At 38.8% G+C, this 23,182-nt stretch overlaps 2 protein-coding genes across 2 annotated transcripts; one reads left to right on the top strand and one right to left on the bottom strand.

Moving 5' to 3' along the window:
- Positions 1 to 351: 351 nt before the first annotated feature.
- Positions 352 to 5,804, top strand: LOC139147149 (NXPE family member 4-like). Its single transcript, XM_070718056.1, has 5 exons — positions 352 to 442; positions 1,296 to 1,408; positions 1,877 to 2,652; positions 4,280 to 4,332; positions 4,563 to 5,804. The coding sequence occupies exons 2-5, from the start codon at positions 1,334 to 1,336 to the stop codon at positions 5,414 to 5,416; spliced, it is 1,758 nt and encodes a 585-aa protein (XP_070574157.1). The 5' UTR covers positions 352 to 442; positions 1,296 to 1,333; the 3' UTR covers positions 5,417 to 5,804.
- Positions 5,805 to 15,988: 10,184 nt separating this feature from the next.
- LOC139147146 (protein phosphatase 1 regulatory subunit 3C-like) lies at positions 15,989 to 20,857 on the bottom strand. Its single transcript, XM_070718055.1, has one exon. The coding sequence runs from the start codon at positions 18,300 to 18,302 to the stop codon at positions 17,472 to 17,474; it is 831 nt and encodes a 276-aa protein (XP_070574156.1). The 5' UTR covers positions 18,303 to 20,857; the 3' UTR covers positions 15,989 to 17,471.
- Between the last annotated feature and the right edge of the window lie 2,325 nt (positions 20,858 to 23,182).

Genomic DNA, 23,182 nt, shown 5'->3' with positions numbered 1-23,182 from the left:
GAACAGGTTTAAGTGCTTTGATTTTCCGGTGGCATTGCTCAACTGTCCTGTTTAGCCGCTTTTGCAGAGGTTTTTTATAATACATGGCTGTCCCTGCAGGTTCCGTTCTGACTAGGCTGAAGTAATCTGACCTCTTCATTGGACCAATCGTTGCCCCGAGATGCATTACTTAAGCTTGTTATAAAACTGTTTTAATACTACCTAATAGTTGTTTATCATAATTAATAAATCAATCTACTGCTCGCCATCCCCTGTGCCGAAACCTTACCTGAGAGATCCGAGCGTGATCTTTGCACGTATACCTAGTTAAAATTTTACCAAGTTAGTTATTAATTACAATACATCCCCGTCACTAACAAGACTGACTTGCAATCATGGCGGCCCGTTGAAAAAATTGCGTCGTATTCAATCGATGTGCAGCATTGTCTGGGAGAATCTGTAGGTAACTATTTACGAAAAGGACTAATATCGGCGCAATAATGCACTAAACGAAGCACAAACATATACTTCGTAACGATATTTGTTTTACTACTCGATACCACCTCGCTGTGCAAACCAAATCTTCCCGCGTCGGGTGCAATGTGTTGCTTTTACGTTAGGTACATGATATGCTGTAGATTGTTCAATCACTCATGTATGTTAACAAAGGCATCTTAGAACATAGTTACATCGTTATACGGATAGTTGTCAGAGCTGTACTGGTCTCCATATAAAGAAGCGCTACTTATGTTGTCTGATTTGTGACACACATTCGGGGATATAGTCGAGTGTATAGTGTGCCGAGATACTGTAGTGTAGTGGTATTAAAATAACTAAATAAGCACGATATCGATGCCACAAGCACCTAAGGTCTTTACACCCGTTCTCGGCATTTCAGCCTGGCCACTGGTAGGCCTTGTGAAGAACGATACACACAAAGCGAGTTCACAAGAATGAAGTATTGGCATACCTTTGCCTGTGCAGTGTAGGTTTACTGCGCATGAGTATCAACGCTGTTTTGTTTGTCAGAAGTGCAGCCGGTATCTACTCCTAACACATGACATGATGCACACCCGAACTGTCCCTGTTCTTGACAGTATAAATACGGGGTCAACAACCCATTCCCTGTTTTAAACCACGAATAAGAATGAAAGTGTTATTGGTGTAGTTAGGTGTTATTTTGGTTAAACTGGTGAGTTTGTCCCATGAGATCTCTGAGGTAGTCACAAATTGCATGCAGCATGATGGCATTGGACTTGATACTGTTGATACAGAGAAGTCATTGTTCATGACAAAGTCTAACATTTCTCTTACAGTCAAGTATGAATATAACGACCAAAGATTTGAAGGAAAAATGATACCATCACAGAGATTGCTGGTGTATGGCATTCCCCTTTGTGTATTCTGTTTGATGTTGACACTTATACTGGTAAGTACCAAATTGATGTGTTGACTCTGTCAACTACGATAGCCTGCGGTACACGTAAAGTGCAGTAGACATCGTACAGTTTGTTGTTGTTTACCACCTTGAAATGGAATTTTGACTGCCGTTTTAGCATCATTAGAGTTAAGCATAAATGGGGCAAGCAAAAGCAAATAGAAGATTGGAACACATAATACTATGGAAAATTATTTCTGTCAAGGACCTTATTGATCTAATAAACATACGATTTATCTAACCAAACTTACATGCTAACCACTTTGGCGGTTAATAGTTAGCTAATTTGGAAGTTCGCTAATATTGTTAATTCATAAATATGGCCTTTCGGTACAACTACAGTGTAACCTTGTGAACTATCGAACTCTGTATTTTCTCACGGCATCGTTTATTGCCATCCAAGCAAAGACAGAGCGCCTTAATACTTTGTTCATTCATCTTGCCTTTTTCACATTTCAGTTTAGATATTCTATGAAGACAACTCTCCAACATTGGGTCGACCATCCATACCCAAGCGAGGATGTGGCGTATCAGTTTGAGGCTCAAAAAGCTAAACAGATCCGTATTGCATATCATGAAAATAATGGCCGAAAGCGCCAAGATGCCAAGTCGAATTCGAAGGTGATAGTGAATCAAGACCAGGCTGCAGTTCGACCTACAGTGGGCATATCAACTGATAAAGCAGTATTTTCAATTTCTAACACGCACACTGTCTTGAATATGGGAGACATCGTTCATTTTCAAATCGATACATTGGACTCTAAAGGGCATCAACGTCATCGTGGTGGTGACTTTTGGTATGCTACAATGTCGACTGAAGATAGAAATTTTCGCACGTCAGGTCGCTTTTTAGATCACGGAAACGGATCCTACAGTTTGCATTTTTATTGTGGATTCAAAGGACTTATGAATATTAACATAACACTGGTTTATCCTGCCGAAACAGTTAATTGGTTGAACGAGGTGTACCGACCAAGTGAACGTCGTGTGACGTGGAAGGGGTTGTTCAGAGATGGACCAATAGGAGGCGAAACCACAGAGTGTGTCATAGAACGAGATGACAGGACAAAGTTGGATCAGTGCAAATATCAGGACACTACTGTATTAGGACAAACTGTCTTGGTTTGTGACAAACCAAGCGAATTATCATGTGATCACCTGACCTACATGGAATCAAAGAACATGGATGCACGAGTGACTGAGTTGCTTGGCAACAAAACGTACCTGTTTGACAAGTAAGTTGACGATTTTATAACAACAATTATTTAATAGTATATACTTGATAATATGAATGGTTTTAGCTCACTTTTGGTATTTGTATATATACCAATCAGAGCTCATATGGTAGGTCGGTGGCGTATGTATGTATGTATGTATGTATGTATGTATGTATGTATGTATGTATGTATGTATGTATGTATGCATGCATGCATGCATGCATGCATGCATGCATGCATGTATGTATGTATGTATGTATGTATGTATGTATGTATGTATGTATGTATGTATGTATGTATGTATGTATGTATGTATGTATGTATGTTTGTATGAAGAAAGGTAGGTAGGGAGGTAAGAAGGTATGCACGTATGCATGCATGCATGCATGTCCGTCCGAATCAAAAACTAAAAAACCGCAGAACCTACCACTCTAGTATTTGGTGTACAGGTGAACCTAGAGGAGGAGATGTGAAATTTGTTCAAATGAACATGTCAGTGTTAACAATATGTAAATGGGGTAAAAAAAGGCAAAATCGTGCTAATTGCTGAAGTTCTGTAACCACAAGCTAGATTTGATTGAAACTTGGTATGCAGGTTCATAAAGGTGCCTTAAATTAGATTTATTCAAATTGTGGTGTTTGTATTTTGTTGCAATTTGTCCCCTTTGTGGTCAAAATCATCTTCTCTGAAATCGCTCGTATGATTGTTTTGAAAATTGGTATGCATGTTCCAAGGAGTAAATTAAGTTGAGTTCAAATTGTGGTGAACTTTGCATATATGGAGCGTTTGGTCATTTTTCCCCTTTTTTTTCAAAAATAACTCTTTGAAATTGCTGGTCCGATTGCTTCGATATTTGACAAACTTGAAAGGTTCTTATGATCTATCTCAGTTTTGTTCAAATTTTAACAAAACCTGTCAAATTGTACTTTTGGGACAATTTGCTGTTTCCCTGGTCCGATTCCAAAAACTTTAGAGCTGCTTCACAATTTCAGCTTTATATTTGTTGTGCAGATGCATACTCAATTGTAAATGGGAATTTGTTGCAAGTAAGTTAACATTTACAAAAAGTATGCTAATGAGCAGCAAAAGTGTAAATTTGGTGAAAATCTCTATTATGTGAGTCAGAATTTTACATGTCGTTGATGATTTGTACAAAAATACACCAAAGACCTCCAAGCCAATAATAAATTGTTTTCTTAAATATTACTGCTCGATGAACTACCAAATTGGTTTCATAAATTCTATGCGATACAATATTACGAGAGGACATCTTTACTTTGTTACGGTAGATTGTATCACTAATTTCGATGTACCATGCTACATGGTGTTGTATATGTATGTGTCCATAGCAACAGTTACCGACTATTACAGTCATTGCCTTTGTATTGGTGTCAAAATGTGTTCAAATGCCTGTGACATTGAATATTACAAGCTAAGGCCTGTAGAAGCTGTTAAATATCGTACGTACACTCACTCTGGCCTGCAACATCTAACCAAATGTAAGCAAAGTGTCATTGACACTATTTTTATATTTTGCACCGTGACTCTTTCACTTAAAATCATATTTTTAACTTCTGCTGACATTCCACAATAATATTGTATTTTTTCACGCACCAAAATTCAGGATATCAATTTCTTTGCTAGGTCAACGTTATTCACACCGGTTCGAAGTTCCCCCGATGTCGTCAGTGTTTCAGGTAACACATATTATACTTGGTATAAATTCCATTCCTCTGTGACTTTGATTGTCCTAGTTAAATATCGTTTCAGGTAAGAAGGTTCGTAGGGTGCGTGTAACTTTTCACCCCACAACGCCAAATATATACAACTAACCATGTCATCTGATTTTAGAGACGATAATTATTTGCTTTTAGTATTTTTATCGTTCAGAACGAATGCAATTTTGTTTATTAATTCTGTTTTGCAGACTCGGAGAGGAAAATTAGTCACACTTCCTTGCCGATTTGTGGACCCGGTATATTCGACAACACATCCATTACTTCAGGATATTGGCTAGATGACGTTTGGCATTCCATGGTGTGCAGAAATAAACAATACACTGTTGATGAAGTTAAACACTGTTTAAAAAACAAAAATATCTATTTCCTTGGGGACTCGACCATTCGTCAACTATTTCTAGCTCTAGTTGGCTCTTTAGGTTACCCAGGTGAGGTACACATTCCGGACCAAAAACTGTTGAATCTTACCGGATTCAGTTGCCACCAGGACCATATGCGAATGTATTACGCCCTCGTACGCCACGAAAAGGAGAATATCAATATGACTTTCCGATTCCACGGTCTGCCGATTACAGGGAGGGCCAGATACCGCATCAAAGAGCCAAACCCAGATGTATTATTCGAACAGCACATTCTTGACAATCTGAAAACAGAAAACTGTAATTACGTTATATTGATAAGTCCATGGGCGCACTATGTCCAATGGACCTTGGTCAGTTACTCAGAACGTCTCACATTGCTTCGTGAGTCGCTACTGCGTTTGAAAAGACGCTGTAGCAACACAGTAGTTATCGTTAAAGGCTCTCATCAACGTGACCATCGATCGACAGACTCACATATTTATGCTAGCGATTATATTCTTCAAGACATGAATAAACTTTTGCGGGACGTCTTTCACGACGATTGGATCGTTTTCTTAGACGTGTGGGATATGAATCTATCATTCTTGGCACCATGGAATCGACCGAGCAATGTTCACATGCCTTTTGAAGTTGTTAAAGAAGAATTGAATTTTCTTTTCTCTCACATTTGTCATAGCTAGGAAAAACAGATCTTATTTTAAGGAAGACGATATAATTTTATACTTAGGATGAACTCTGAATACAAAAAATGAAAAATTCGAAACAAAAGAATTGTAAAATTGTAAAATTGATTCGCAAGAGGCCTACTAGGCCGGATCACATAAGTCACATTACTAAATGTGTGACAGCGTGTTTTTCTGACGATGCCCAATACCATTTGTACAGACATTTTGTATAACACAATAGGTTTAATTGACATGGCAAACTTTCCATCATCAGATAGTGAAAGTAGAAGCGTTTTTTGCCTTCAAGGATTCATTTTATTATTATTACACTTTATTTCAAGAGGGTAGTCTGAGTTACAAAATATTGTAATTTACATTAGAGCTCTAATAAATGACATTACACAAAAAAGAACAATATACTATGAAATCAAGCGAATTAATATAATCACTGGAAAAAACAGTGAGTACACATTGATACAATTCAAAAACAAAGTATAAATACCGCATATGACAAAGGAAAAATTAGTTAATCCAATGAAAAACCTTTATTCATAAATAAGTTGTGAAGAAAATTGCGTAAGTGGGTTTTTAAACTGCGACTAACTCCCGGTGTTTCTAGAAAGAGGAATATCGCAAATGATAGTTGCACGATAAATAAATGACCTTTGTTCACATACTTGTCTTGAATGAAGGAACATATAAATTACGGTTACTGGAACCATGAGTATTAAAATCATTCCTATAAGATACATCACGAAAATATTTAACAGTCAGGCGCTAGACCATTCGGAACTTTGAAAGTGTGGGCAGCCATTATATAAATCATACGAAGGTCAATCGGTAGTCATTTAAGACGTGAGAAAAGAGTTTCCGTGGACACTGTGATATCAACTCCAAGTATGACTCTACTGGCCATCTTTTGAAGTTTGTAAATTCTTCAAGTTGCAAATTCGTCTTTGTAGTATTGCCCCATACAATGCAGCAAGAATCAATTACAGACAGAAAAATAGCATCATAGACTAAAAAAAGACGTTTTACTTCGACAAAGATGGTCTTGTCACCTTAATATGTAAGACTGATCACCATGTCCACAAAATTGTGGGATTTAGGAGATTTCTAGGAAAAGTTATGTGCGCACGGAGCGTATAAGGTATTGGTAGGTACACACAGTAAACCAAAGCAGTATATGATTGACAAATTGTATATCGGGTCGGAAAATTTCAACGATTGTTTCATATTTTAAAGATCCGATTGCAATGTACTGGTCTTTAGTGTCAAATTTGGGTGAACTATGTCAATGACCTGCTCTAAGAAAGCTCTGACCCCATGACCTTCGAAGGGTAAAGCAAACTGTGGAAGAAAGTAACGATGCTGTTCCAAGATTCAAATTTCATGCGTCCCAACAAACCTGCAATATTATTTACACACGTATACTTGTCCAATTTGTGCTTGTAAAATGTGAGGTTGTGAGCTTGCTTTCTTAAGAAAAGAGAAGTAAAGAATGAAAGAATAGTCGAGAGGAAAAGCACCGTTTTATATTTTACAATCACGACAATTATTGCAATTACCGCAACTATTACGACAATTATCGCAATTACGGCAAATCTGTAAAGAGAATGTCATTTTCCCTCATTTAAATGATACCCACATCACATATTTGTTTTTCCTCTTCAACCAACATGGACGTGATTGCCATAGTTCTGCCGGAACAACATTCAAGTGTCAGTATCACTGGCTGGCACGTTACCATATGCACGTAATACTGTATTATTATTGGCTGTCATCAACTCGGCTTTGAAGGAAATGCATAATGAATAGTAGTTTGCATACGTACAACATTTGTTGAGGAACGGGGAATGAATTCTTAGAAAAACGGGTGTACAGTGAACAGCTGAGCGACTTCGTTAAAAAAAACAGTTCAACTTGATTCCAGTGGACGTGCCTGCTCTACTCAGATCACCGGGTAATCTGACCGATTCTCTTTCAAACCCTTGAGGAATGTCCCTTATTCCAAAGCTAAGCAACCGCGAGATTTGACCAAAAGAAAAATTAAACATTGCGCGTTTTCAAGGGTGACATAATCTAAACCTATTTTAATTTCAGTGAACGTATCGTTGGTAACGTGTGGAAAAAGTGTAAGCATCTTCTCAAAAAAATTGTTTAAGTGTACATAACGATGGAAGTCTTCACAGACGTACTTTGGAAAATCAGTCGAAGATAATAGTATCCAAACAACCCGGCGGTGCGCAGTTTACATTGATTAACTGTGTTTCACTTTTACGGAGTCATACACCAACAACATGGACAACTGCCTCAGTTACTGAGCTTACAAAAATTGATGGACAGTGTTGAAATGTATGGTGAAATGGCATTGATTGAGTTCAGTAACGCATAGACGAACCGGATAACATCTTCTGGTTCTCTATTCCATTCTATCATTGGTTGTACTGTAGTGGTATAGACTAGGGCCAGGAGTTGGTAAGATAATGCCGACCGGGGAAAGCTATTGGGCATCGCTGTTGTTGAAAGAATTCATGATGTAAAATACAAGTTGTTCGAAGATAGAGTCTACCGCTTTTACCTGACTCTTCAACGACTTTAACCCGTCGTTCACTTTCTCCATCGATGCCAAGTTCGTTTGAGAACATATCATGACAAGTTACACACTGAAGGTAGTGGAACTCATGGATTTGATCATGTGACCTTGTTGACATGTTTGCCGAATATTTTGGCCATACACTGACCCTATACGTTCACAGAGGGCAATCAGTGGTAGAAATGGGACAGGAAGCCAGACGAAAGTACGAAATGTAAGGGAATCGTCGACGTCGCTTCATCGAATTTATGAAGTTAGACCCGAGAGGGCGTTAGCAAGCTGAAAATGTACACTGTAAACTACAATGGTCAGCTAGAGGTAAATGATAATTGCGAAAATTAGACTCTGAGAAGACAGGTGGTACGAACAGACAGATTCAAATGCAAATTACGACAGAACATGCTGCACGTCTAATTTCTACACAAGACTCACGGAAATACAAAGATCATGAGTTCAAATTCACAAAATGAACAAATTTGCGATATCCATCACAGAGTGCCAAAAGATAAACAGTAGATCGAGAGATATTATTTACTGTATCACTTCCTATGTTATAATGCACAATTTTTGAATATAAGAATTTTAATGTTCTTGATAAGATTAAAGTCGCCTTTGAAATGCGAGTTTGTCGTTATGGATGAATACTTCGTACTTCATTTATAAGATGAAGTACAAAGTTGGTGATTTTTTGGCTAAATTTTCAAGCCTTGTGAAATTTGATGGTGAAGGAACCGCCTTGAGCCCGACCAAGCTTTGTTCTAAGACCAGCTCTTTATATATTTTCGTTTACTTTTCAATTACTTATTTACAGCAGTATTGATATGACGTTTCATGTATATGGTGGATATATTTAATGTTTCATTTCATGAAAATAAATTTTCGAAAAAGAAGAAGGTGAGCGTTGGCAAGTCAAAGTGGCCCGCCACAAATTCAACACAATAAAGCATAATACAAGGGACTTGTTTCCCCATAACATGCCCTCTTGCGAATTGGTAGGTTGGTACGGAACTGTCAGGTTTTTCGGATTTACGACCTGTTAAAGAAAAGGCGCTACAATGGGCAAACATCAGGTACAATGTTTTGCCTCGGCATGATTTGAAATAGCTATTACGGGTATCTGGAAACAAACAAGTTTTCCTCTGCCTTGTGAAGATATAGTTTAACAACATGGCACTACCGAGTAGAACACAGTTACAACTAGCGGCTAATATCGTGACATGATTGTCACTGACGAGAAGCCCTTATATAACAAACAGTGTCTAGTGCAAACAAAATATGGAGGATGTGCTAAAGAACAAATCAACAAATCAAGACTACGTATCTCAATATAGAAAACAACAGAAATACTATAACATGAACAGGTATGGCGCTGTACAGGTAACGCCGCCAAGCAGAACACGTTACACGTTCATGATTCACGTGTAACAAAACTCCATACCATACAGGGTATCAATTAATGTTAAAGGGATGCCTGGAATTCAGGCAAGGCAGTTTTGACGGATTGTAGCAAATGGGCTATAAGCTCCGAAGAATTCAAAAGGTCAGTGTACTTCATGGAAAAGGGAACTGTTTTGAAAGCGACTTACGCACACTATGACCTCTGGTAACCCTACCCTAATAAACAAGTAAACCGTATTAAACCACATGTTTTGATGATTAAAATAACAATACATAGTTGAGTTTCTAAATGGTAGGAAACCATCAAAACAATTTGTCAGCCGAGATAATATTATCTCGACCGTTGTCCGCCCGTTTATTGTACACATGACTTGAACCAACTCCATTCGAATAGATGAAACACGTCACGAGCATTCACCTTGTCTTTGAACTTCAGCGAAAGGTTCATGAATGAATGTGCCACGTCACAGTGTCTCATTGTCATCATAGGCCACATTCTGGAAATGTTTAAAAAACTTAGCGTGCAGCACACTTGGTCTGTCAAAACAAACACTATCAAAATAACCTTCGTTGGTAACACACTATCAACTGAAGCTCCACTGACCTGACAATAATTTTAACGTTGATTTTGTGCCATTAACATAATCTAACAAGCATTCTATTGGAAAATCCTTTTGACCGTCTGTCGTGCGGACAAGGTAATATGACGAGGGTCATTGACCATGTGTGAACGTTAGCTATTGTTGTTTTCAAATTATGACGTGGTGACTCATCGTAAGCGTGGGGTCACCCTGATTTCGACGAAACAGACATCGCGTGCCTGGAACTGAGTGAGTGTGAAGCCGTGTATTGAATAAATTCAATCCAACAATAAGAGTGAAATATGTACATTTCATTGATCGCAGTGTCTGTTTACGCCAATCGTTAATATGTAGTATTTGGTTCGGCGAGGCATGTAGGAAAATTATTTTTATGATTCGAGAAGTCTAGCACGGAAATGAACAAACGTATTTCTCCATTATTACAGTTGTTTTTTTGTAAATGGAAACGTAAAGGACAAATATATAAGTTGAAATCAAAATGTTGAACATAATAATAATTTTTCACACATGAATAATAATGAATGACTCGTCAACACGCATAAACCACCATGTGACATAAAGCGTACGATAACCTATACTGCAAATAAACATGTTTACTTAATTATTGCGTATATGTATTTGATCAACGTATCAGACTTTGTTGATATGATTTCCGATCAATAACCTCAATTGAACCAGTGGTGAACGGTAAGAAAAGTTCCGGTCAGTGTACCGTAGAGTCTGAGGCCGCAGAATAAGTTCATGGGTTCAAATAAAGCTATTAGTCTATATACCGCAGCTGACATTTTTCGCCAATTGGCCATTATATTGATCAATTTAGCGATATTTTGCCCATGTCAGGGGAAGTATGCTTGGTTTACAAACTTATGCAGTTAAAATTGAGGGCATTATGAGTATGGTCAAAGTACCTAAATACAAACAAGCACCAAAACTCGCCGATCTATAACTAAAGCAGTAGATCTTTCTCTAAAGAATCACTTTAAATTTGACAGATTAAAGAGTTAATTCACAAAATCGATTGAGTACATCAGACATCAAAGATCTCAAGTGGTTCGCATGATACTATCAACGTACTCGGTGTGCGGTATCATCAATCCGGTCAACGACCCCAGTTATCGCTGTGCAACCCTGCGATGCAAAGCGCAAGGCTCACGTAAACTCGATAGAGAAGTGGAGCCCTTGGTACAAAGTTTGAAGTGAAGGGTCAGCGAACAGGATGTCGATAAACTGTCAGACGGTTACATTACCACCCTCGATATATCACCTGTCTGTACAAATATCGATAACTTCCCGTTACCTTAACCACACGCATGTGCACAGAGTCACCTCAGTTTGTGTGCCTGTGACAGGGGCACGTGGGTGATATGTTCATGATCGTAAAGTTGATCCTAACAGATATATACAGTTATATTGATATATACGAGAATTTTTTTACTTTTATTACATCCTTCAAAGTTTCTGAGTTTCCTTTAAAAGTGAAATGTTGCTATGATGATGTGATATTTTATCATCATGACTTGATATGTGTGATAACTATACATTTGGTTAATGTTGCTCTGTAGTTCATTTTCATCAATAAAATATGTGATTTCGTTGTCTTCCAAAATGAACATTGCATATTTTGGTTTGGGAAGTTTCAACTTCACCGGCATTCTCGAGTTCATCCTTTATTCTTGAAAGAGTCTATTGCATCCAAATTTATTTTCATTGAGGGAAGTGGGTTTGAAACACCGCATACTCATTGTCCTTGACTAGCCCTATATAGACACACTTTTGCGTTGCTACAGAAGTAAATCTGAAAAATAGACCATCGACTTACAAGTGCTATTCACACATGACCTTGTCACGGCCGTGTAACCCAGACCAATGAATGCCATTTGTGACGTATGCTATTTTGAGGTGGACAATGGAATCCAGTCAATGAAATCGACATTTCATGAAGTCAATGGTGATGGTCAAGGCTTTCTTGATAATACTCGGCGTTTTAAACAATATTGTAAACTACAAGAGATATTCAGGTTCTGACATTAGTCATTACCTATCGTGCAGTTAGTCAATGCTTGGAATATCAAAGTTTCCTCAATTACAGCTCAACTTCATTGATTCGTACAGATAATAAGTTGACATCAAGAAATTAATAAATTAGAAAAAAAAATGACACCGCGCTTCCTCGGTATATCACTCTGATTCCAGACCTAAGATGAAGTCCTTTGCGCAGATGAGTTGTAATTGTGCAGGGGCAACATCCGGGTACCATTCATTGACATCACGATATCGACTTCACTACATTTGATCGTGTTTCATCAAAACAGCTCCATATTTATCGACAGCGAACGGAAATGGGAAATTATTGAAATAAACAAGAGTGAAAAGGAGATATCAATTGGCTAGCGTTCGATGATCAACCGTGCATGATTAGGTTTGTTTGATTTCAGTTCATTCCATTAAGAGTTCTGCGTACAGGAAAAGTACATTGTCATTCTGACTTACAAGGAATATTTGTGTAAACTACTGAGCTATTAGGCCTATAACTGATTTACCGCTAAACTGCCAAGCTAGGAAGACGATCGGAGCGGAGCATGGGTTATCGAGCAGAAAACAATTGATACAGAAATTACAAGAAATGTGTGTTAACAAACACCTAATAAATTGAAAACTGAATTTCATGCAATCAGATCATAACGAAAATCCGCTCAAACATCAATTTTATTACAGTCGGATAATGTCATACAAGCTGTTAATACGGTCCACATGTATTTGTGTCACTGAATCTGTCACGGTGACATTGTAACCTTACTTATGAATATTCATGATATCTACGTGAGACCTCAGCCGCTTTGAATATTTATGATGCCTACGTGAGATTACCCATGTGTTTACAGGCCACAGTACGTATTATTTGCGAGGCTTCTATTGTTGTGTGTTCTTGTCGTCCGATCCCGCGGTGAAGGGCATTGATCGCGGGTACAAAGAGCGGATGATAAACATATCAATGAAACGTAATCGAACGCTAGACTCGATCGAAAATACAAAAAGTACATGTATATTTCAAATATAAACAAATTCACAGTAAAAGAATTTAATTTTGCTGTTGTCAGTGTTGTTCTTTATGTGTTACATAATGCATTCAGTATGATGTCACGTTTCAGTTCATGGAAAATAACAAACTAAATAGGCATAGTGACTAAAGCAAGTTTGAATCGACCGACTGCGAAAAAAAAACAAAACGAAAATCCGTTCTTTCAGCTCATTGACAGGCGTGCCATTATTTGTGTTCTCTTTCTCATTTTCTTCCCCTTTCATCCTAAACTACATTGCCAAACTTCAAATTAGTCACCTTCGACAATTTTTCTTTCCTTGTTTCTTTTTGGCACTCACAGAAAATACTTTTTCTTCTCTTTTTTAGCATTTTAGCATTTTCATATTTAATTGGAGGACAATTAAGTACATTGTCAATTATTTTAAGTGATGAATATCGTGAAGAATTAAGATTGTGTGTTGGCCATTTTTTTGGGAATGTTTTACACACTGTGGTCATTCTCATGTATACATTTTTGAAAAGCTTGGTAAAAAATATTACTCGCTGGAAAACCAAATCTCGAATTTTTTCATTTATCTTCACGCTTTGCGTCTTCAGAGACGAGTTAATTTAATATGGGATCGATCTTCCCTTCATTTGTCATCGGAATATATGAAGAACAAACTTCATGTAAAGTTCATACTAGGTTAAGGGTTGTTTTTTATTTTGCTCTGACTGCATAAAAACAGCAGTAAACTAAGTGAAACGGTCGGTTTTGCAGCTTTCAAAGAATTATTTCAAATGCAAATGATTGACGTCATAAAAGATGACGTCACACATGAAAAGCCAGCGGTACCTCGGCGGTAAGCGCTTCAATGTATTCCTAGGGACTGCCCCTTTTGTGAATTTGCATCATAAAAGCCCTTAAATTCCTGTAGTGCATGCATCAAGATGAGGGGAAACAAAAACGTCCTGTACAACGAGTATAAAATATGTTTATTCAACACAAATAATGTCTAAAACGACATACATGTATTGGCAATGCTTTAGGCCGTATTCCATTCATCATCGAATTACACTGACACGTGACCGGCATTATCATGTGACAGTGTCTTTGTTCATGGAAAATCATGTTTTAATTTACCTATGTAACATAATGTCCGGTCTCATATCTAGAGTTTGTCAAGATTTTCAGAGTTTGACCGGATTGAATTTGAAAAGTCATAGTCCAGCCGTGAACCGTACCGCAATGCAATGTCGTGGTACAATCAAGATTTCCCGCCGATTTGTAATTATTTAAATATTTAAAAGCTTCCAAATTTAACCAGTGTAGCTGTGATAACTGAAGATGGAACAAATCCTCACTGCATGTTGGAGCGATTTGTTTCACGGATGGACGTGATTGCATCACACTGGAAAGGCTTTACGAACTGAATTGAAAACTTGGACCTCTAGGGTATAGCGCCATCGAGCAGATCAAGTTCACTATTCACCTACAGGTTGAAGGTGCTCTGCTTAATGGATTATTAGTGAATTTATCTAAAATTCAGTAAACGAAGTTTGAGTTTGAATGTTAAACTTTGAAAAAGAGTCTTGAATGCAGCGGAACGCAGGGGCAGAATTGAAAAAAAATTAAAATCCTTTAAATCCTTTAAAATTGCCGCATGCAATGATATTTGGGTTTTTATATTGAAAAGAAAACAGAGTTCACACTCTGTATTTTAAGAAAGGAAACAATGAAACAAGAATGTGTAGTTGAAAAGGGCGTGGCTTTGATTTCTGAAAAGGGAAGAGTTCAAAGTCTCATTCAAAGTATCAGCTAAAGTTCGACATAGCATCATTTAAGATCCACTACATTATACGTGACTGCGAATTGACACGGAGGAAATGGAAGTATATGAAAATTGTGTCGTTTGATAGCTCTGTAAATTAGCAAGGTGATTCTGGGGCAAAGCGTACGACACTATTTTATTTTCGAACTACGATGAACTCAGTCACCGTAGTTATGATGCGAGTTGATTGAATTTCATTTTCCTTGCCAAATCTGTTTTTAAATATTATGTGAATTTCCGGGCCGTGGAATTGAACATGGGAAAGGCCTACATCGTCAGGAAAAGAGTGACCAAGCGATGTGGAGGAGAGACAGTGCAAGTGAGAAAAATGCTCTTCCACCCAAATATGACAAGGCCCATTCCTTACTTTAAGGATGAAAGTAATATGGCGGTGGAAATTCCAACTAGTATTATATTATCATGATTATAGTATCATCTCTTTAAATGGTTCATTCAGGGATGGGTAGATCACCTCTATAAATAACTGGTTCATTGAGGATGGAGAGACCACATGATATCCGGCAGAAGTGTCTTAATCAGCGTACAATTATGACAGACTCCGACGCACATTGTCTGAGTGTCGGCTTAGGGAGGAATTCGAGTTTCTCTGGAACTATATAAATAGAACAGATCATGGCAGTGGACGGAAGAACAGATAACGACAGCAGAAAGTTAAGTGAACGTAAACCAAAGACACTACAATCATTCATATTGATGATATTTGAGTTGCAATGTTTGGCGTGATGGAATTCACGTTCGGTATAAACACTCCCTGGAGTTTGCAGCTTGAGGCGTCACTTCCTCAGCATTAACCTCAACAGAGCTGTTTCGTCCAGGTTGGGCTCTCGCTCAGGACGCCCCCACTGTCCTGCAAACTGACTCCTTCACACACGGTGTAGGGTTTCATTACATGCACCGCACGCCACAGTAACTTAATGGGTCGAACGGGACATTGTCCCCATAACTTCAGGCAGAGCATAGGTCAGCATTTATTGTAGTTTCGTCTCTTCCCCGGGCCCAGCGACGGATTGTTTACTAGAGACGTTAAACTGTTAGTGACATCTCCGGTCCATTACACTCAACATATTCATCGCAAACACCACAGACAACCACTTTCTTATAGAAATGTGCAGAGACAAATTTTCACTTTATCATCTTTGTATGTTTCAATTTTATTCCACTAACACTGAAACACGTACAAATTGACAAATGAAATGGTAACAACTTCAAGATATACGATTTACAATTCGTTTACAAAAAACCGTGAAAATTCCACAAGCTCCAACAACAAGTCTAAACGACAACTCGACGTTCCCATCGAACGGCTTGTAACTCTGACGATAAAGTTTCTCTACAAAATAACTTCAAAAATAATGCATATATTTCGTTTGTATTTTACAGTGTTTTTTTACATTATTTATAAGTACTTAGAATTTCAATTTGTCTGGTAAACTCCAAGTTTGAAGGTGTATCTTTCTGTTGTAAACACACGCGTTTAAACTACCTGCAGGTCTCGCGGTGCTTTCTCCGATCAATTATCTTGCAAACAAAGTTTGAAGGTATACATTTGTTGTAAAAGTAAACCCACGCGCCACTGATTAGTGAGACTAGCGGTGGTTTCTGTAACGCCATAACCATACCATCAATGTGCCACATCAGAAATTGAAGCGGAACAAGATCCGAATTCCATCGATTGACACGAGAGCAGGTATAGGTGCTCTCATATTTGTAGAGAGAGGAATTCATCGAGTCGAACGCTCTTTCTGAGTGATCTTATCAAACACGCAGTGCTAAATTATGTCAGAATAGCAACTGGTGAATATAAACATAAATTGAAGTCACAGGAAAAAAGTCCATTATGCTCTTGAAAATTAATATTTCTATATCTATTTTGACATGATGATTTCACAGTGTATGATGTCATGTTTTTTTTTCTTCTTCCATAGAAATGGCAGTACTGACCCAAATTCATTTATTATCTACATAAGCCAAACGAGAAATTTTCCAAAATTTTCATCGGTTTTCCTTTTCCGCAAAACGGTAAAATTGACTACTGGCAATGCTAATAAGTGTCATAGATAAATTTCAGAAAACATGGTGTGTAAAGTAGTAATGGTAAAGCATGCCCGGAGTTTATCGTGTTTTTCTTCGTCGCAATCCCTCGCATAGCGGTCGCGCCAAAACCGCAATATTTGCATAACATGGTTTTGCCACTGTAGGGCTGTAATGCCACCGGACTGGTTTGTTGTGAAAATCTTTCAAAAATTTGTATATGTATGGCCTGAGAGATTGCTTTGAAGTTGAAAATGTGACAAAAACAATAGTCTTATTAAAGAAAATCGTTAGAACATGTTGAACAACATACTTATGTAAATAAGTGTTCATTGAAATTCTGTAATGGTAGGCTTGGCTTGACGTCACGCATTACCATGCATGTCAATATCGATCGTGCACCCCTGTACGTCCAGAGCAGTAGTGGAGAAACAGGGAGCTGTTGTTTTCGGTTTTCCCGCATCAACTGGGAAGAGGTCTTCCATGGACGCAAACTAATAGCTCAGTCCTGCTTGACTATTCCCAGTTCAACAAATCTTATATCTTTCGATTTTAAGTCGGAAATGTTAGTTCACGGTCTAGATGTGCGCCTGTTGTCCGTGCATTCGTATGCATAGTTGTCGTCCGAGTTGTTGTCCCAGTAAGTCTGGCCATCGACTTCGTATTTCACGGCGAATTCGAGTCGGCAACCGATTACAAAATCCCTGGGTAACGCAATCTCAAATGTGAATTTATCTGTATGGCCATCGTTCGAGTTGTCAACATACCTTGCTGGCAAATCATAATGCGTTGCCCAGTCAGTGATGGTAAACCTTACCTTCACAGATTTTTCGAATGCAATGTTCGCGACCCGTACGTTCGCTTTGACGGACAAGTCCTTCACTTCGTATGACTCCAAGCACACTTTCTTTTCCCTTACATTGTTCGAAATGTCAGAGTCTGGTAGCAGGAAGCATGGTTCAAGGTATTTTTCCGAAGGAACCCTGTAGTTGTTCTGACAGTGTGCCATAAATCGCCTCGATCTGAGCACGGACTTCATGAACGAATCAGGCAGGTTCAGCTCGTAGTCAGAGTCGCATTTCTCGAAGATTCGAACAGCTTCCAACTCCATACCAATGCTGTCAGCAAATCTTACCGATTTTCGAGCAGGTGAAGAGGGTGGAGATCCAGTCGGGCTTTTGAGACAGCTGCCAGAAGGTTGCCTCTGTCGAGGTTTGGTGTCCCTTGCTTGGTTCTCATTTCTGTCGTTTACATCCACTCCACCGCCGCCATCGCATCGAGGCGGATCATGGCCGCTGGATTGTTTCGGCATATCGAAGGTGGTTCTGCAAACTACAGCTGAACCGTTGAACTGGCATGGCCCAAAACGGCACAGAACGGGCCTCTCCTTAGTGTAAAACATCGTGAGACAAGTTTTGGAACTGACGACACAGGACTAACGACAAATAATGACAACTTGAAGCCGCTCGCTAATGTTGCTGAGCTTGTGCTTTCTTCGACTATCGCCTATAGAAGTGATGCATGCCTAGGTTAGCTACACTCCCCTTATATGGGAAACGTGTTTATCATAAAGTGGTAGACACGTGACAACACACATGTGACGATATTATAATTGAGTTGATACATACAGCTGGTTTTGATGTTGGGGTCATGAATGGTCATCGTCCGACTCGCTGCAAATCGATAAAATATGCAAATATTGGCTGCTAGCTGGTTGGCTAGTGAAGTTCATATTGTTGACAAATTAGCCCAGCCCCTTCTCATGATGCGCACGCACTGCATGTCCAGGACCATGAAGATTTGTTTTGAGCATTGAGTAAGGCTAAATAGAAGGGAAAAAGTCGTAATTACTCTAAACATACAATGTGGACCATAAATTTCGCGAAATAATTCAGGCACCTGTTCACTGCGTAGACCTGCAGTTCTCGGTGTCCACAAGGAGTAGTATCCCTATTAGCCCTGCGTACAGGTCTGTGTGTTCCCGGCGTTATACGGCCTCCACCACCGCTGCACCCGTATAACGCCGGGTACACACAGACCTGTACGCAGGGCTATATCCCAATTATTGACAGTAGGCTAACTGTAGACGCTGTTTACTTTGGTAATCGTAGTTGTTGTTATAGTGAAGGGACAACACTTGCAGTCTTCAGAATGCTGCAAATAAGTTATGTAACGTTGTAAATGGTCATGAAAACCTGATCACAAGAGAAAACAAAACAGGCCCAATTGTTAGAATCAGACGTTATTACTATGAGTTCAGTGAATTTGTACATGAACGCTCATCTTTGCTACCTGCATACCTACCCACCTGCCTACCTACCTATCTTTCTGTCTCCATCTATCTATCTATCTATCTATCTATCTATCTTACGAACCAGTCTCAGTTTGACACTGTAATTTAATCACTAGCTAGACGTCCGCTAGACAATATAATATCGGTATTTTCATCTGAGCCAGGGCCAGAGGTTTCAGAAAGGCATGAACTCCACGGAGGAAGTGTGATGCAACAACGATGTATCTGACATGCCAGGGTGCTGTGAACATATGGACATGGCAGTGCATAATATTTGCCTGTCGAGTCACAGCCCCGGGGTCACAGCGCCAATCGACAACAAATACATACCATACGTAGCACGTATTTCGGATTATCATGACATTGCACTTTATTTCCAGGCACAGGAAAACGCCGCAGAAATTTAAAGCGGAAAACTTCAGTGATGATGATCGATGATCGATCAGATATTATTTACAGTTTGCGCACGCAGTGCTGTTGATGTTTTGACGGAATTTCGAGCCATGTGCGTTGTAGGCCACGTGATCGAAATCGACGAATCCTACCGGCGCACCGTTCCAGTGCAAATATTGTAAATTCCTCCATCCTTCAGGGCAAGGATGCTATCTTGTCGGATCGATATTCAGTCAGTTGATGCAATTGTTGCCTAGTATATTGTGCCCGCTACGAATTCGCTTACTCATTGACAACATTTATCCAGGCTAAAAAAGCTTTCATAGTGTAACTTAATAACCTGGGGACCAGCCGCGTTGTAAAAAATTCTGTACTAGGTTTGCGTGGAAATTAATCAGTCACAAAATTATGCAATTTCGCCAGCTTTAAAAAAAAGTATGTTCATCCGATCAGTGAAAAGAACCCGAATAACGAGCTCTCAGTATGATAGAACGGCATTGAGAAATAATGATAGTGTCAGACGTTACAACTTTTTATTGACATTTGAATGATCATCAAACTCTTTATTATTCGCTGAATATTCGTCCTCGCCGCAAAAGCTGTGTCACTTAGTAAAATCCACGTAGAAGTCTTAAATTTGTACAAGTGATAACGTAACAATATCTCAGTTCGTACAAAATCAGGTATTTGAAAAACCTTAATTTGATAACCAAACATTCAAAAGGCTTTCCCCGTGACTGCCAAAATGCGAAATGCAGAGAAATATTGAACTCAGAGCGACTGCCGCGCAGCGCCGTATTATCATTTAAAATGTTAGCTTACAGGCCCTGCCCTTGTAGTTGAAGTTGTAGGTATCTTCACCAGTGTAATTGTTCTAAAGGCGGCGCCTGTACGGTGGACTCTGATAGTATCGGTATGGTAATTCAATCCCGGGGCGTAGTTCGATAATTTACTCTTTGTTGTGTGCCTTTGTTTTGCATGCAAGACGCTCAAAGATGAAAACTTTTGGATGAAGGATCCATGTTTCGGACATGGTGGTACATATAGAGTCTCGAGGTACATGCTGCGGTCAACCACAGTCCCTCCATGTCGGTCAACCAATAACCACCATTGGTATTTGTGTCAGCTCGACACGTGTCAAGGCGGAGTGTTTGTTGGATAGGCAGCGTTCTTTACGCATGAAGTGGCTGAGCAAGTTGTTTGTCAAAAGGTATTTTGTTACCAGAGTCACTGATCGTGGGCAGCCACAACCGACTCGTGCACCATGGTATTTGCTAATCACTACCATGCCTGGTAATCGGCTGTGGCAGTTGTAGCGTGGCTATGAGAGCCAGACTGTGTCAAGGCCACACAAATAGAACTCCCATCAGGCACTGTATATTGTCCTTTCTGTGAACTTAGAATCGGATGACGAAAACACCCCTTTCGGCAAATTAATTGATTGCTCATTGTTCACTTCCTGTGCAGAGAGAAAAAACAGTTGACCTTCGACAAAGAGAGACCAGGTCGATTTAAATGCATTCCCCTACATTATTTTAAACTTTATTGGGACACAAAGTTCGTAATTTAGTCCATAGGCATTGTTGGGCTATCAGAAATGTAATGGTTTGGTTCAGTAGTTTCTCAGACTAAGTATATACAGTTCTGTAGTCAGCATGTACGGCCAGTATGATGACACAGCAACGGATCCAATTACCATCATCTTCCCTTATTGTAATTTACACCAATCGTATTCTCTGATTTTTTACTCTATCATCAAGTTGCATGTTTCATTCAAGTATCTGTCAATCGAGACAAGTCCAGTTGAATAAAAGCAGCTGAATTCCGAAAATCAACCTTCTTCACTTATTACTGTTCAAGTAATGTTTGACACATCATGTAACTTTCAAGTAGCTATCTGCCCAATGTACCGAATCAATTTCATGTACCTGTTGCACTTCAACCAAATTATTTCATTCAACCTATCAATATCATTACCACAGACGATAGCGAAAATGGAAAACCTGTTCCTACATTCCCTAGGAATTGTAAAACACACCTGTTCAACACGCACAATATCTCTATCAAATAATTATGTTATACACCATTGTGACGTCACTACCGTCAGACGATGTGATTCCACGATAAGGTGTCAGTTTGACCATAAATGTCAAAAAGTCGCCCCGAAATTTTGTAAAGTGTTCCCATGTCTTATCTTATTGATTGATATTATCTTCTTTATCAACTCACATGACAGCTTTACTGTACCACTTGAAACCCTGACCCCAGGTATTTGACGTCATGTCGTTATTGGCAATTGTCCGGCCGTCTAGTCTTCAGGGACAGTGGGGTAGGTTAGCACACATCTTTTTTAAATAGAGCGATGACTTACACAGATAAAGTTTCGACCTACTTTACCGCTATTATCCACATGATCATGGACATAAAAAGTATTTTTTTTACATCCGTGATTTGATGTATGTAATATTTATAACAAGTGTGTCTAAACTTTTTTTTTGTTTTCAGGTCAAATTATCCTTAAAGTTGAGAAATGAATAACATCATTTAAGTCAGTATTTCTATTTTAATCTATCTGAAGTGAAACAGAAGATATTTGTTTAGTTTGGATTTGATGCGCAGCGTTTTCGGTGCAACTCGTATGTCATGCGTTCCGAGCATACAGTATCACTTTTAGATTGGTTGGACTCTTGGCAGGAACTGTTGCATCATCCATAACGTGACACCGATATCGACTTTACAATTTAGAGTCCACACATTTATTATTATTATTATCTTTATTGCAGTCCAACATAGACCAATATAAAACAAACACACAAAAAATAAAAGCAAGAAAAACACTAATTATACATTACCCTTGCGTCCAAAAGGATAATAAGAAATAAGTATCGCAATTTAAAAAATATGAATCACACTGCACACACCCATCGACATACTGTCAACAAAATTTTCTGTCTTTCTGTCTCTGTCTGTCTGTCTTTCTCTCTCTCAAACAGATACAAAGGATGCTAGAACTGTTGTTCATCATCGACAACTGACACAATCTCTGTCAATCATTTTACGTGATCAATAATAATAAAGGCGGAAACAAGCTATTGATGTCGTCATTGCTAACGGTGCTACACACATAGGGTATGACATATAATTTCACTTGCCAATTATCATAACCGCGTAAACCGTACCTCTAGATATCAAATTACAATATATCTGGTCTCACATTCGGAACGAAAGTTTACAACTTTTTGATCCGCAAACTATCCGATTTTCCAAGCTTACTATTCTAAACTGCGGTCTAATTTATATGAGAGTTTGATTTGCGGTCTCCCTGGTAAATGACGCCATGTTGAATGGTCCATTACTCCAGTAGCTCCCAATAGACAAATCGATGTTGTCATTTGTTGGTTTACTCTTATTATTGTTGTCTAGTACTCCCCTTCCTCACATTAAGCTGGTAAGTCAGGTTTATGAGTTTTTCACCACATCCAACAGAACTTATTTCTTTCATACGGCAGATTTATTGCCTTTATTGAACGGCTTATGAGTTGGAGGACGTTTCCTTTTATGGGACTTCGAACAAGCACTGGGTGATCCAACTTTGT

This window comes from Ptychodera flava, chromosome 13, assembly GCF_041260155.1.
Source record: "Ptychodera flava strain L36383 chromosome 13, AS_Pfla_20210202, whole genome shotgun sequence".
Classification (NCBI taxonomy): Eukaryota; Metazoa; Hemichordata; class Enteropneusta; family Ptychoderidae; genus Ptychodera; species Ptychodera flava.
This window is presented reverse-complemented; position numbering and strand designations above follow the sequence as displayed.

Bases quoted from the DNA above. Each gene is read 5' to 3' on its own strand.
- LOC139147149 (XM_070718056.1), top strand. From the start codon at position 1,334: ATGATACCATCACAGAGATTGCTGGTGTATGGCATTCCCCTTTGTGTA. The intron at 2,653-4,279 runs GTAAGTTGACGA...TTTCTTTGCTAG, and splicing joins AAAACGTACCTGTTTGACAA to GTCAACGTTATTCACACCGG. The intron at 4,333-4,562 runs GTAACACATATT...TCTGTTTTGCAG, and splicing joins CGATGTCGTCAGTGTTTCAG to ACTCGGAGAGGAAAATTAGT.
- LOC139147146 (XM_070718055.1), bottom strand. From the start codon at position 18,302: ATGTTTTACACTAAGGAGAGGCCCGTTCTGTGCCGTTTTGGGCCATGC.